Below are 15,580 nucleotides of genomic sequence, written 5' to 3' on the forward strand. Positions count from 1 at the left end.
AAACTTCAATGGAATGGAATGAGAAAGGAACGAAGACCTCAAACAGGCGAGCGCGCAAATTATTTGCATAACTCTCAATTAGCTAGCAAATCCACCAGCCTCGACACTGCTATGTGATATTTGAGTGAGTAACGTGGGTTGCTGGTATGTATGTAAGCATTTTGGTTATACGAACATGTTTATTTTACCACTGCAATAATGCTATAGCTACTAGTAGCTAGCTAAATAACCTATTAACTAGCATATGCCTGCCTTTCTAGCTGCACTTGTGAGACGTTTAGAGATATTAATGCACGCTTCGAGTATTGGTATTATAGCACGCCACAGTCTGATTATGTTGCTTGGCTGGTGTTCTACCTAGCCAGGTAACTCTTTGTTGTATCTTATGTTGTTGTATTTAGATGTGTCCGAAATGTGCGGATGAGTAATATTGTCTATCAACGTCGTGCTGCGGTCTGCACGCCTCACCTCGTGGCAGTCAGTGATGACGTCAACATGTAATGTTATGACATTTGTAATTTTGTGAGGTTTGTGGGCTCCATCTAGTGTACTTTACAGACAATTCCGCACTAAGTTCAATCAGGACATGGGTTCATCGTAGCTTTTCTTTTTTTTCTTCTTTTTTTAATGAAGTATACATTTCTTTCTGCCATCTGAAAATATACTGTACATAGATTGAATAGGAACAACTGGAAGGGTGTTTGAACCAGAGTCACCAGGTTTCGGACTAACAAGCACACTACTACATGTACCATAGAGGTCCAGACCTCTTGGCAGAAGCAATAGTACACTCCCATACTTGGAGGCACTATATTCTCCAGAAAAGTATCCCATGCACAAACCAGAATGTGAACAGGGGAAAACTTCCGTCAAAGGCCAGAAAAACCATGGGTTTCCCACTGCTGGTACCAGTAGTGTAGGTGCCCTAACCCAACACCTAGCAACCTCATCAAAAGAGTTTAGGATCTCTTGGCCTAATGGCAAGGTCCCAGGTACCACTCCGACTTCGCTACACTGGTGTCAGAAATGGGATGTCCCCGATTGCGCCTGTGCCCCAAGGGTGCAGGCACGGGGAACTAGAGAAGTGCAAGCCAGACTATTCGAAGGAAGGTTGTAGGGTGTAGCGACCTTAAGATTCTGATCTCTTAGTGTAACAGCTAAGGTGTTTGACAGTCGCAAACCACCCCGCTGCAAGCCCGGCCAGTTGGGACTTCCCTTCTCCAAAATCGGAGCAAACAGCTGGAGCAGGTTTTGAACCAGCAATGCTGTGATTATGGGGTGAATCGAGTGCAGTACCACCTGTACCATAAAGGTCTACACCTCTTGGTAGAGGCTGAAGTGCACGACGTGCCACGTAATGTTGGAGATAGCGCAGACTGAAATTTGCAACCCTGTCATTGAATCAGTTGGTGTAAATTGTGTTACTTTTGGGGGGCTTTGTGAATATAGGCCTATTTAAAATTCACAATATTAAAATTGTCAGTATGTTTTAAAATCACCTAACATGCAGCCTAAAATCCTTTAAAAATATGTAATATTCAAATATTATGATATACGAAATGAGGAGAGAAAGAAGTAGGCTCAATGTATTATTGTATGCATTTTTGGCAGTTGACAGTAGTTCACTGCTCCTATGTCATCACAGGTTATCTACCCTCAAATGTTTTGAACATCCCACAATGCGGTGCACATTTTGTGAACATAGATATCAGCTGTGCCTGTGGGATGAAAATCAAGACCATACCAAGGTTAGGGAGGCAGTCCGAGATTGTTTGCTAAGATGGATGACGATTGTGGCACATTTTGGGAGCATGGAGAGGCCGGAGATAGCCAGACTACTAAATTGGGCTAAGGAACAGAAGATGGGTATTGGAAAAAGGCCATCAGTGCGTGTTCTGCAAGCAGTACTGCGGCATGAGCGTGGTGAACGGATAGACAGACTGATTTGAATTTGTGCTTCAGTACGGTTGACCTCTTAGCATTCATTGCCATGGTTATAAATTGTACTGCAGAAATGGAATGTAAATCACAGAAAGTAGATGTTGTGGTGGCAGTACTTGGGTGTATAATGTTTTACTGTGGAAGAGATACAAGGTGTGTTGAACGAGAGTCCGGTCCTCCCAGGCCGTTGGCCTGGTGTAGCATCAGTTAGGRTCAAAGTAGTGGAATGGGGTGGTGATAAAAAAAAAAAATGAAATGGGTGTAGGGTTAGTTGGTGGTTAATTTTTATTTATTTCCCCCCTTTTTTTTGTATCACAAAAATGTACATGATCGACCACACACTACCGCACAGTAGATGGCGGCATGCGCAAACAAAATGTGCGAACTTCATTATAACCGAAGAAGAAGAAGCTGTGCCTATGTATCGCTGCAGTGCATTGGCAAAGCGACAGCAACGCAGGATTGTAGCTGCTCGGGGGTGCTGAGCAAATAATATCTCAGTCCGGGTTGGATAGGACTCTCCCAGKTTCTATAATTTGAAAAATATATCTAGATCGACTGCTTTAAATTTAAGTGAWTCAGATTGTAACCAGGCCATTTGTGCTTTTATTTATTTTTATTTGTTTAGGCTATTTGTTTTGTATTCATTTAAATGACCCCGACTCTCACCAATGGTGTAAGCTGTGTTCATCTCTGCCTGGGTAGACCATTTTGATCATCTGGTATTTGGTATTTATTTTAAATAATTTAAGTGTTATTGTTGTACTCTCAGAAGGGAGTCCCTTTACGGAATACAGCTGGATTGCTTAGGGGAATCTTCAAATCTGTCTGGGCTAGGAGGAGATTCGATTTTTTTCCAACCGGGAGTGGGGGATAATATGTCCAGGCGAAAACAGAACAACCCCTTCAAAGTTAATTGTAGGTATCTAAGATATTGTAAATTACATTTTTACTTGTTGAAAAGTAGTGAGGAGGATCATTTCCATCCATCTAACTAGACGATTGTTTTCGCCACCGTTGCAATTGTGAACTGCAAGACAATGTGTCAATCACCATCGTTGATACAAGCGCCTGATACAATGTTTTTGTTCAACCTTGTTTTTGTTCAACCTATGTGGGGCGACGGCAATATTTTAATAATTTTGATGATACATTGAATCAACGAGCGTGACACTGACGACTGTCTGTATCTTTGAACCAAACAAATGATCATGAACCATTATTAGGCTACTAATACTATGATATTAATATTTGTATGGAGATGACAACCTCACAATTGCATGCGCAGGTCGTTTTCTCTGAGGGAAACTATTCAGATAGTTATTTCCATGTGTTTACCGGCGCTTATGTTGGTGGTTTTTAAGAAGATTCTTTGTTTGAGACAGCATGAAAACCTGCTGTGGCATGCTGGTCCCTGTTCTCAACTCTTGTTTTGAGAGTATGATATAGCCTACCAATGTCAATGCAAATAATGTTAGTCTTGAGAGTAGGACAGATTTCACCCTTATTGGTCTCAGAATCCATTTAAGATGTTGTCCCTCGTATAGTGTCAGTTTAAACTAGGTACAACATGCTTTTGCTCTGAGTGTACTTTCTGTTTCTCTGGATAAGCTCTCCACATCTCAGATTCAGATACAGAACCAGTACAGCCAGTGGAGAATAGCAATGTCGGTCATACTACTGGCACTGTCAATGCCTGTGGCCACTAAAACACGTTTTATTTCTCTATTTTAAAGTTTCTGTTCCATGAGTGCTGTTGTCTCTGTCATAGTCACCAGCTTAGGGGAGGGTGTTTTTTAGTGTCCCTGACTACTTTAGCTACTTTGGCTATCTGCAAGCAACATTCCTCCAATTCCAATGGGAGACTATTCCAGAGCTGGTATAGGCTAGGTACCACAGGTTTGGTAGCTGTGTAGTTGCCTGACAAAAAATTCTACTGATGGTGATGATGTCCTTTTCCTATGCATGCTAGAAGGTCAAACTGAGAGCATGATGTATTGGCCTGCTGATCCTTCATAGTGTAGGCTACTGGATGCCTGAGGACGCATAAGTCCACACAAGGGGCTCGAACCCAACGATACAGTGAGATGACCATGTAGCCTTTATGGTCCTTTTCAAAATAAAATGTTATTGGTTACATACATGGTTARCAGATGTTAATGCGAGTGTAGCGAAATGCTTGTGCTTCTAGTTCCGACAATGCAGTAATATCTAACAAGTAATCGAACAAATTCACAACTACCTTATACGCACAAATGTAAAGGGATGCATACGAATATGTACATATAAATATATGGATGAGCGATGGCTGCGCGGCATAGGCAAGATACAGTAGATGGTATAGAATAAAGTATATACATATGAGTAATGTAGGATAACATTATTCAAGTTGTGTTATTTAAAGTGACCAGTGATCCATTTATTAAAGTGGCCAGAGATTTGAGTCTGTATGTTGGCAGCAGCCTCTATGTTAGTGGTGGCTGTTTAACAGTCTGATGGTCTTGAGATAGACTGAAAAACATTTTCTATCGGTCCCAGCTTTGATGCACCTGTACTAATACGTGACCTTGCCTTCTGGATGATAGCAGGGTGAACCGGCAGTGGCTCAGGTGGTTGTTTTCCTTGATGATCTTTTTGGCCTTCCTGTGACATCGGGTGCTGTAGGTAGGTAGGCGAGTCTAGTTTGTTTTAAATATGGTGTTGAAATACGTATTGCTCTAATGGCCTCTAATTCTTATGTGCTAATAACATCATCTGGCACGGKWAACAGTAACACAGTAAGGATGCATTGTGTTTCTAGACTTATTGGTCCATAGAAGTCTGTTGTTCAAACACAGTATAGTAAAACAACACCCATTATCAATCCGAAGGTGTTTTTGGGGGGGCTTCTACAGTGATGTCTACAAGCTTCACGTACTACTTCTGACTGATAGTTATGAAATAACAACTGTCTTTTTTATTACCCTCAGAATGAACCAGACCTTCGCACTTTCCTATGACCACATACAGTTGGTCCAAGACAAATTCACACACACACACATACCACATAGTTTATAAAATGATAATCGGCCATTTTCTTAACCCACCATCGAATTAAACATTATTATAATCCTTAAAAGTGGTGTGTGTGTGTGTGTGTGTGTGTGTTGTGAACTGATGTGAAATGTCCCTCGATGTAGAGCACAGACATTACCAGCATGGGAAAACTAATCAGCTAGCCTGTCTGAGCCAATCATGGCTGGGGTAGAGGGAAAGCATAGCAGGGGAAACCGCAGCTCTTAGAAGTCTCATTAGCCCTGAAAGGGTTGGTGATTATAAACAGGTCTGTTTTGATAGCATGCGTTCAGGTTGTATCAGAATAGTCTTCATTGTGGATCTATAATGTATCATCTTCACAACACACATACTTGAGGAAGCCATACWGATGGGTCATTTTCTGTTGATTTGTCTGAGAACGGAGTTGGGATCATTTCAGACACTTCACTGGGGAGTAGGGCTCCACAGAGTGGGAGGGATTCTGGAGAAAAAGGGATCACCTTAATTAAATACCAGGCTGTCAATTAGGCGAAGTGAGAAATGATCTGGGAGTCTGGGATTAGCTGATGTCTGTGTTTCACCATTCCCATGGTCCTGAACACCACAGTGCATGTACACAGATGGAAGGCAGGGGCCCCAGCACTTCCTGGAGACTCAGACAGTATTGTGTGACTGTGTGTGTTGGAGCAGAGGGTGGGTAAAAAAGAGGGGAGCTTGAATTCAACAGGAGCCCCATTGCTTAGTGTTTGAGTAGAGTTTTGGCATTCTCTCTTTTGTCTGTTTTGTTTTGTCCCCCTTCCTCCTCCTCTCTCTCTCTGTGTCTGTTGGCTGATGAGTTTGTCTTTGTCTGGATTCAGTCAGACACTGCGTCACCTCCTGCCTACAGACACACAGACTCAGAGATAACATCAGAGTGGCAGAGACATGGGGAGGGAGGGCGGGAGGGAGAAGAGACAGATGTACAGACAGACCCTAGCAGTGGGGGTGGGGTAGCTCTCACACATCAATCATTGGCTGTGTGCTGTGGAGCCAGTCTGTAGCAGTTCATAGTTCAACAATCAGACCCACTCTACCAATGCTAATGAGTGCCTGGATCACTATGGCAAATGTTCCCAAACTATTTTCACATTCTATACTCTGCTAAAAAGTTAATGCAGGAATGACAGCCCTGTGAAGATTAGAGGGGAGTTTTTTTTTAATGATAGATCTTATTCCTCAACCCTCTCGCACACAGACCATGCTCCTCAGTGGTGTGTTACTCCAGGATTAGAACAGAGGCTGTAATTACCTCTGCCAGCCTCAGGTAACTGAGTGGAAAGACTGGACAGGAAGGGGAGGGGCAATTCATTGCATTCAGAAGCAGAGGGTGATAACTGGAGGGCTATGGAACCTAAACTGTTGCAGTTTAAATATATTTTTTCCCTTCGAGAGATATTAAAATGATCAAAATAAAACCTCCCGTTAACGTTTACTGATGACAGGAATGAGTGTACAGTCACTAACAACTGGAGATGTCCTGTGCTCCCATTCCAACCGTGTCAAGCTTGGGTGTAGATCGGAGGGGAATTGGGATACTAATGCAATGAGCAGAGATGCTGTAAAATGCTAAGCGCCATGTGAGGGGTTTAAGCAGATACATATGGGCTCCTTGGTATGAGGCATTGGCCTCCCCCTCAGAGCTGCTGGTATGGATATAGAACAGTCAGAGCTGCGTATGAGCAGGGAGGACAGAGGGTGAGCCAGGCTGTGCAGTATGTGGGTGGTACTGAGAGCGGGAGAAACACTGCCTTGCAGGCTGCTAGTGGAAAGGAGTGCAGGCTGCTTCCCCCTGGGACTGCAGCATGCCTGGATAAGCGTGTATGTTCGTTCTGCTTCTGTGAAAATTGGGGGTCTGGTTGTGTGTGAGTACATGTGTCAATGTGCGCTTCTGCCATGTGTTGATGCAGCATTATATTGGCATGTCAGTGAATATGAAAGCATCCATGTCAACTGCATATAGGCTAGGTGAATGATTGTGTTTAAAGGTTTAGGCCTTTCATGTATTCTATGTTGTGTTTGTATAACCGTCTTGTGCTAGTGTATTATAGCAGCTATGATGGGTTTATGTGTGTAGCTACGACTCCTTTAATGCTGGATAGGCTTGCTATTCTAATCTGAAGCACTTTCTTCAGTATGCTAAGTGTGGTAGATTGCTTGGATTTTGTGGCTAGTCAGCACCTACACCAGGTAACTGAAGTGCAGGCTACACACCAGGCTCTCTGGTGTTTATGCCCTACATGTTAAATATTACAGGTCTGTGCTCTAGAAATGTCTTCCCCTGACTTCATGATCACGCTCCGCCATGCACTACTGACCTGTCAATCTTCTGTTCCAGGGCTGTCATTCCTATGCCTAGCACGTTTTACCTCCAAGGCTTTGTCTACTGGCTGTATTTTCCTGCATTGTCTTGTAATATATCAACTGTCTTTTTATACACACCTGACTCAAATTAATATATATATTTTTTTAATGTCATTGAGGATTGCCTCAATCAAGATTACGATGGGAAAGTGACCGCCCATTTTGCCTCGATCTTCCGGTTTTTGAATGGGCTTTAAGATTATACAACCAAATTCCCAAATGCTGTCATTTAAGATATACAATTATATTCTTATTTGTGTATTAATTTACTTCTACCTGACCTTTTTAAGATGTTCAATTGCATCCTGTTTGCGTGTGTGTGTTGCGTTTCAAGAACATAAGAAAAACTAAAGTCGACATGTAGTGGTCACACTTTCCCATCCTAGCCACTCTTATTTTTGAACGTTGCTATGGGCACAGCCAAACAACGGAAGTGATGGATTCGACTTCCGCTTTACTTCCCTACTGCAGCTCGCCGGTGGCAAATTTGCCAATGTCAATTATTTGAAGGAGACATTTTATAGTGTACAGTATAAAAGTTAAGTAAACGAGTATATAAGTGTAATTTTACATGGATTTCATCCACGTTCTCCATTAGCTAGACCTACTAGGCTAGTTCTGTTGTGATAATAACGTTAGTTGTGTTGTCAGAGTTAAGGGCCAGGCACAAAGCCAATAACTATAATGATAAACTATAGGCTACATAACTATAACACGTTGGTGAGCATCCACACTAGAGGAAAGTTCTTATTGTTCTGAAGTCCTACACCTGTCAATCAACTGATCAACGCATCCTACTGCACGCTGTCTATTAATAAGGTGACCATGAGTTCTCTAACCACAGATACTGGTTCAGACCAGTGCTTTCAGGGTGTGTTCATTGTCATAGTGACAACTGCAAATAATATGTCAATGTAGGCCTAATGTAAAACAATATAATAACTCCTACTGTATTTAAATGTAGCATTTCAACAACAAACGCCATATTGCCTGCATATCTATTACACCATTGCTCAAGTGGTTTGCAAGTGACTTCCATTTTTCTAATGTTTGTCAATTTCTTTGGGTCTTATTTTTCACTGTGCTCATCTCTCTGTCCTGTGCAACTATTTGCAATGCAACAGTGTTATCATAATAAGTGGCCAAAAGTAATCACACCAATGCACTTTCTCTCCTCAACAATCCGCAGGTACTGCAGGATTTTGTTCCAACTAGGCACCACACCTGACCAGCTGAGCTAATTGATCAGTTCAATGTTTGTCTAAATTCAACACACCTGATCCTCCAGGTCAATTAAATAATAAACATGAAGTGCCTGCGGCACTCCAGGACCAGTGTTGTCTACCCCTGCTATAGCCTGTTGTGAATGGGAACAGCTGGAAAGAGAGGCTGGTAATGTGTAGCTGACGTAACTTCGGCGGAAGTCGTGACAGTAATAAGCTAAATATTAGCTAGATATTAGCTAGATATTAGTGCTATAAGCTAAATATTTACCAGTCAAAGTGCAAGAAAAAAAGTTTTACTGTTATCATTTGAGTGCACAGTTATTGTCCATGTGATGTAGGCTAATTTGAATAACACCTCAAACGTCCGATTTTGTAAAAAGATAACTGCATATGGTTATGCCTGGTTATGCAACCATTTGGATCAGTTTGGGACTATTCTCAACAGTTAAGAAGGTCCAGAAAGGTACATAAGCAGGCCACTCGTGTGTTCTGTCAGGATGTAGCCCAGTGTTAAGATAGGCCTACTATAGGAAAATATGGGCTTCTCCTTTCCAACTCCCTGCCCGTTCTTAATGCTGTAGCCTATTTTACATTCCGCAAGCATGCATCTCTCTAATAGGCTATTAGTAGGCTAAAGAAAATAAGTTGAAATAAGTGTCCAACAAGCTTTTGTAGTATGGCTCTTTCTGGGACCCCACAAGATTTAAGAGGAAGAGACCCCAGGTGCGTAATTGCGCAACAGACAGACAGTCTACATCCCATGCCTGTCTCCTAAATTAGAAACGTATGCATATTAACCCGTAATTCATAAGCTCAATGTTAGGCTTAATACTGCAGTGAATATATACAGTCAATTTACAAAAGGAAAAACAAGTTTATCAGATAAGGAAATCATAGGTAGTCTACACTGTGCTATTGAGGCTGCGCTGAGTGCTTTCCCTCCCAGTCCTCTGGTACCAGCTGGAAAAGCTACCCTATTTGTTTTTTTTTAGGGACAATAAATGTATCCTACCTAGGCTTCAACAACACAATGTAATGAAGAATTGTATTGTTTTCAATTGAGTACATAACCTCTAGTCTAGGCTGTAGGCTATTCACTGTAGTTTGTCATTTGAGTAATGCTCAAAAGCCTAGCGTTTTTAATGTTAATTTAGAAATGGCTGCATCTAGCTTGCCTGATTGGCAACCATTTGGATCAGTTATGGGTTTTTACTCAGCTGTTAGCCTACAAGGTCCAGGCACATTAGCAGGCCAGTAATATGGTGTATTTCGTTCAGGATTTATCAGCGAAAAGAAACGTGCTAATGCAGGGATTTCTAGTGGCTCGAATATGAATTATGATAAGGAAGTTGTATCTGTAGTTTCTGCATTTGGCTTCCGTGTTTTAAGTGTTTGAAAATCAGGTGGATTTGCCTAGAGTTAAATTGGGCCACCCCTCCCTCGGATGGTCTTATCATCTCCCTGTGACTCCTCTGTTCACAGGGCCCTTCCACAGCACCGGCTTTGCAGGCCCCCTCCACACTATTAACATGGATGGCAGGGACGATTTCATTGAGGACACCGAATGCCACAGCAACAATTCCCAACAGGACAGCATTTCAGGTAGGCATTTAGGGCATTTCCCTGACCCTAATGTGACATACTCTCTGTAGGGGGTGTCGTGAGAGAATATGACTAGCTCTGTGTTCTGTTGTCTGTCTATATTGATAGGGCTGTGTTTGCCTCCATAGAAGACAGTGATAGCGACCTGGACAACCACGACTCATCCTCCAACACCTCAGCTGACGACCACATGACCTCCACCAAGAGAACACACCACAGGGGAGTTAAAGAAGTGAGTGTCACTGTCAGGGTTACCCATGGAGGGGTGTTCTCTCCTCCTAGCACTGTGTGGTCACTGAGTGCAGGCCTGCCTGGTTGCTGATTCACACATGCATTTCCTTCCTGATTTGATAGTGTTCTACAGATCTCAGGGTCATCTGGCCCTCTAGACTTATGTGGAAAGGTTATTGCCCCACCCCGCACTGTCCATTTCCAGAATTATGTTATTCAATAATCCTACAGAAAGAGATGCAGCACAAGAATACGTCTGAATACATTGCGTTTGTAAATTGTAAACTGGCGATTCACAGAATATCCTCACACTTTCAGACCCCAGAAACMGAAAGCATCTCAGGTTGTGTGGTGTGATTCACACCCATGGCAGAGTCATACAGTGTGTCATAGTGACAGTCAATTAGTCACTGGGGGCCTGAGGGTAAATCTCTCACCCTCAACCCACCCAACACCACAACCACACACACACACACACACATACAACCTTATGACCTACCATTCAGGGTTCCTGCTCCCAGGACCAGCCATAGAGGTACTGTAGAGAGGATGAGCATATCCACCCTTTAGGATGTACACATTAAATCCTCTTCTAATATTTGCCCTATATTCTCAGTGTAGGCAGAACCACCATTACATAACCTACTGTATTATTACACAATCATTAGCATACATATTACTGATGAAGCAGATATGTATGGTAGCTCCACATAGCATCCACAGTATCTGAGTGTACAGTAGTACTGATGCCTCTGTGTTTCTCAGGAGAGCGAGGAGGGGGCCGACCTGATGAACAGCTGTGTGTGTCCTCTGTGCACCCTGGAGTTCAGCAGCCCCGAGCAGCTCATCACACACGTCTACCAGGTGAGGACAGTACAGKACCAGACAGCCCACCATGGCACCAAGTATTCAGACGGGGCCAAAGCCTCCTTAGCCTCAGCGGTTGGATTGGCGGGATAATGGGCTAGGGTTAGATTATCACCTTTAAACCTCCTAGGAGCTACTGTCATCACTTCACTAAAGAGGGAAGGATACTTATGATCCAGTCATGTGATCAGTCTCTGGGTTATGTGTCAACCTAAGTTTTGGATGTTTCATCCAGTTTTAAGTTGTTATGCCAGTGTCTTGTAACTGAGCCAGAATTAAACGTTTACCAACAACCACTTCCTCCTCCTTCCATTTGTGTACTTTCTCACATGATGGTGGAGTGTTAACCACATATGTTTATGCCACTGTGTATTTTTAGATATGCACTGTTGGGGTTTGCCCTCACTTTTTTATGTCGCTTATAAAAGACACTGACAAAGAAAACGATTGTGGTCTACCTAATTAAATGACTATAAATCTCCATCTCTCTCCCTTTTGCTCCCTCTTTCTCTGTCCCCCTGTCTCTCTCTGTGGAGCAGCACACATCGTTGATGGGCAGCAGTAAGAACTACGTGTGCCCAGTGTGTGGGCGCGCGCTCAGCTCGCCAGGCTCCCTGGGGCGCCACCTTCTCATCCACTCTGAGGACCGCCTCTCCAACTGTGCTGTGTGTGGGACACGCTTCACCGACACCAACAACTTCAACAGGTCTGTGCCTCCTCCACCACTACTACCTCATTTCAGCCCTATACCCTAGTTTAGTGCTTCAGCCTTTCACACACACAATGACATGGGTTATCTACAGAGTTAGGCTGTCTGTCTGAGCTAGCCTGTAACAGCTGTGTCCTGTAACTACTCACGTCTCTGCCCCCCTACACAGGGAGAAGCTCAGAGAGATCCTGAACACAGGCAGCAGTATGGAATGCAGCAGCGGAGATGAGAACTGTTCCATGTCCCGGTCTCTCTCCGGCAGCCCCATGGGCAACCCCGGTCATGGCCTGGGACACAGCCACGGGCCCGGCCACAACCAAGGACACGGCCCAAACCACAACCCTGGCACAGGCCACATCCCGGGACACAACCACGGCCCGGGATACAACCCCGGCCACAACCAGGGACACAACCATGGCCAAGGTCCCGGACACCTCCCAGGCCACCCACTCCCCTCGCTGCACCACAGCCTCCTCTCTTCRCCCCCCTCCTTCCCTGACRCCCTCAGCCCCTCACCAGGCCTACCCCTGCTGCCAGACATCCTGAGCCCCATGCCTGTGCACCCGGCCGGAGTGCTGCTGGTGTGCAACAGCTGTGTGGCCTACCAGCAGCTGGTGGACGCCCAGTCTCCYATGAGGAAGTGGGCCATGCGCAGGAAGAACGAGCCGGTGGAGGCACGCATGCACCGTCTAGAGCGCGAGCGCTCCGCCAAGAAGACCAAGCGGGAGCACGAGTCGCCYGAGGAGCGGGAGCTGCGACGGCTGCGGGACCGTGAAGCCAAGCGGATGCAGAGGCTGCAGGAGACAGAGGAGCAACGGACACGGAGGCTTCTSCGCGACAGGGAGGCCATGCGGATGAAGAGGGCCAACGAGACGCCAGATAAGAGGCAGRCCAGGCTGATCCGTGAGAGAGAGGCCAAGAGACTGAAACGGCGGCTRGAGAAGATTGACCCCTCCCTGAGAGGTCAGATAGAGCATGACCCAGCTGCTATGGCTGCCCTGACGGCAGACATGAGCCTGTTCCAGTTCCCCTGCCCCATGCCTGTCCCCTCTCTGGACAACAGCCTCTTCATGAAGYTGCCCTAGCAGGACCAGGTCACTGGGGGCAGCACACTGGACCACTAACAGTTACAATGACTTACTCCACTACGCCTATGGGTTGCCATGGTCACAGATGGAACCATTCCATGCTGGTTGAAATTCCAGCAGCTTCTGTGTCCAACAACTTGATACCCAAACTCCTGTGTCAACAAATAACATTAATTTATTACAGACTAGCAGGGTCAAGAATGTTTCACTTAATGATATTGATAAAGCATGTTGTCAAGAGATTTGATCTGTTCAGGGGGCTAGCAGACTTTGACTTAGCAGCCCATTGTGTCAGGAGCAGTTACACCCTTCCATCTTTTGCACATGGACCTTTAGTGGTGGGAGTGAGTCACGTAGCCCATAGCTCTNATCCACTCTGAGGACCGCCTCTCCAACTGTGCTGTGTGTGGGACACGCTTCACCGACACCAACAACTTCAACAGGTCTGTGCCTCCTCCACCACTGTAACTGACAATTAACCTGTAAGTCTATGTCGTTGTTTTTTGTTTTGTTTTTTTGTTTACGTGTTTGCTATGCAGGGGAAATGATAAGACAAGCGGAACTATGTGACTAAGAACTGTTGTAACGGGGATTATTATCGTAGCAACACACCGTTGGAGTGAAGGCAATCCCAAGTTTTCATGTCTTCGGGTATAGTTCGTAAAGGTTGAATTGTGTATGTTAGGAACGTTATAATAATTAAGGATGAAGCGTGAATTCATGCCAGGAATAATAAGTGTGAAGTTTTTGATTTCCTCCCTTCTGTATTAAGCAGCCAATKAGGTATTTTTCCTTTATTCATGTGTTTAATCTGATACTGTTATAGCTCCGGCTAAACTGTTTATGTATGTAAGCACGTCAGAGTTATATAAAGCTAATAAGTCACTCGTAAGACAAGAAAGTTGTAAGAGTGTGCTTAACCCTATTTTCATTTATTTTATAGTTCTCACGGAAGGTGATAATTCTAAAACTACAGAATAAAGCCGCCAGTTAAGATCAAGGAACGGTTGTGCTCGTGGTTACTGGAGGGAGCTACAACCACTACTACCTCATTTCAGTCCGATACCCTAGTATAGTGCTTCAGCCTTTCACACAGACAATGACATGGGTTATCTACAGAGTTTAGAGAGTTAGGCTGTCTGTCTGAGCTAGCCTGTAACAGCTCTGTCCTGTAACTACTCACATCTCTGCCCCCCTACACAGGGAGAAGCTCAGAGAGGTCCTGAACACAGGCAGCAGTATGGAATGCAGCAGCGGAGATGAGAACTGTTCCATGTCCCGGTCTCTCTCCAGCAGCCCCATGGGCAACCCCGGTCATGGCCTGGGACACGGCCACGGGCCCGGCCACAACCAAGGACACAACCCTGGCCGTGGCACAGGCCACATCCCGGGACACAGCCACGGCCCGGCATACAACCCCGGCCACAACCAAGGACATGGGCATGGCCCAGGACACAACCATGGCCAAGGTCTCGGACACCTCCCAGGCCACCCACTCCCCTCACTGCACCACAGCCTCCTCTCTTCACCCCCCTCCTTCCCTGACGCCCTCAGCCCCTCACCAGGCCTACCCCTGCTGCCAGACATCCTGAGCCCCATGCCTCGTGCACCCGGCCGGAGTGCTGCTGGTGTGCAACAGCTGTGTGGCCTACCAGCAGCTGGTGGACGCCCAGTCTCCCATGAGGAGTGGGCCATGCGCAGGAAGAACGAGCCGGTGGAGGCACGCATGCACCGTCTAGAGCGCGAGCGTCCGCCAAGAAGACCAAGCGGGAGCACGAGTCGCCCGAGGAGCGGGAGCTGCGACGGCTTGCGGGACCGCGAAGCCAAGCGGATGCAGAGGCTGCAGGAGACAGAGGAGCAACGGACACAGGAGGCTTCTGCGCGACAGGGAGGCCATGCGGATGAAGAGGGCCAACGAGACGCCAGATAAGAGGCAGCCAGGCTGATCCGTGAGAGAGAGGCCAAGAGACTGAAACGGCGGCTAGAAGATTGACCCTCCCTGAGAGGTCAGATAGAGCATGATCCAGCTGCTATGGCTGCCCTGACGGCAGACATGAGCCTGTTCCAGTTCCCCTGCCCCATGCCTGTCCCCTCTCTGGACAACAGCCTCTTCATGAAGCTGCCCTAGCAGGACCAGGTCACTGGGGGCAGCACACTGGGGCACTAACAGTTACAATGACCTCTCCACTACGCCTATGGGTTGAGAAGGCCACAGATGGAACCATTCCATGCTGGTTGAAATTCCAGCAGCTTCTGTGTCCAACAACTTGATACCCAACTCCTGTGTCAACAAATAACATTAATTTATTACAGACTAGCAGGAATAGCAGTCAAGAATGTTTCACTAATGTATATTGATAAAGCATGTTGTAAAGAGATTTGATCTGTTTTGGGGGCTAGCAGCTTTGACTTAGCAGCCCATTGTGCAGGAGCAGTTACACCCTTCCATTTTGCACATGGACCTTCAGTGGGGAATGAGT

At 45.5% G+C, this 15,580-nt stretch overlaps 1 protein-coding gene and 1 pseudogene across 6 annotated transcripts; both read left to right on the forward strand.

The window, feature by feature from the left end:
• Nucleotides 1-28: 28 nt before the first annotated feature.
• LOC111974329 (zinc finger protein 821) lies at nucleotides 29-13,293 on the forward strand. 6 transcript variants are annotated; one of them, XM_024002057.2, is made up of 6 exons: nucleotides 29-124; nucleotides 10,086-10,205; nucleotides 10,334-10,437; nucleotides 11,202-11,300; nucleotides 11,843-12,009; nucleotides 12,182-13,293. In XM_024002057.2, the coding sequence occupies exons 2-6, from the start codon at nucleotides 10,133-10,135 to the stop codon at nucleotides 13,095-13,097; spliced, it is 1,359 nt and encodes a 452-aa protein (XP_023857825.1). In that variant the 5' UTR covers nucleotides 29-124; nucleotides 10,086-10,132; the 3' UTR covers nucleotides 13,098-13,293. The 6 variants fall into 6 exon arrangements, with proteins under 6 accessions (XP_023857825.1, XP_023857824.1, XP_023857826.1 ...); XM_024002056.2 differs by having other exon boundaries at nucleotides 52-144; XM_024002058.2 differs by lacking the exon at nucleotides 29-124 and adding an exon at nucleotides 2,370-2,663.
• Nucleotides 13,294-13,460: 167 nt separating this feature from the next.
• On the forward strand, nucleotides 13,461-15,497 carry LOC111974434 (zinc finger protein 821-like; annotated as a pseudogene).
• The last annotated feature ends 83 nt before the right edge of the window (nucleotides 15,498-15,580 follow it).

Source organism: Salvelinus sp. IW2-2015, linkage group LG15 (assembly GCF_002910315.2).
Source record: "Salvelinus sp. IW2-2015 linkage group LG15, ASM291031v2, whole genome shotgun sequence".
NCBI classification, from domain to species: Eukaryota; Metazoa; Chordata; class Actinopteri; order Salmoniformes; family Salmonidae; genus Salvelinus; species Salvelinus sp. IW2-2015.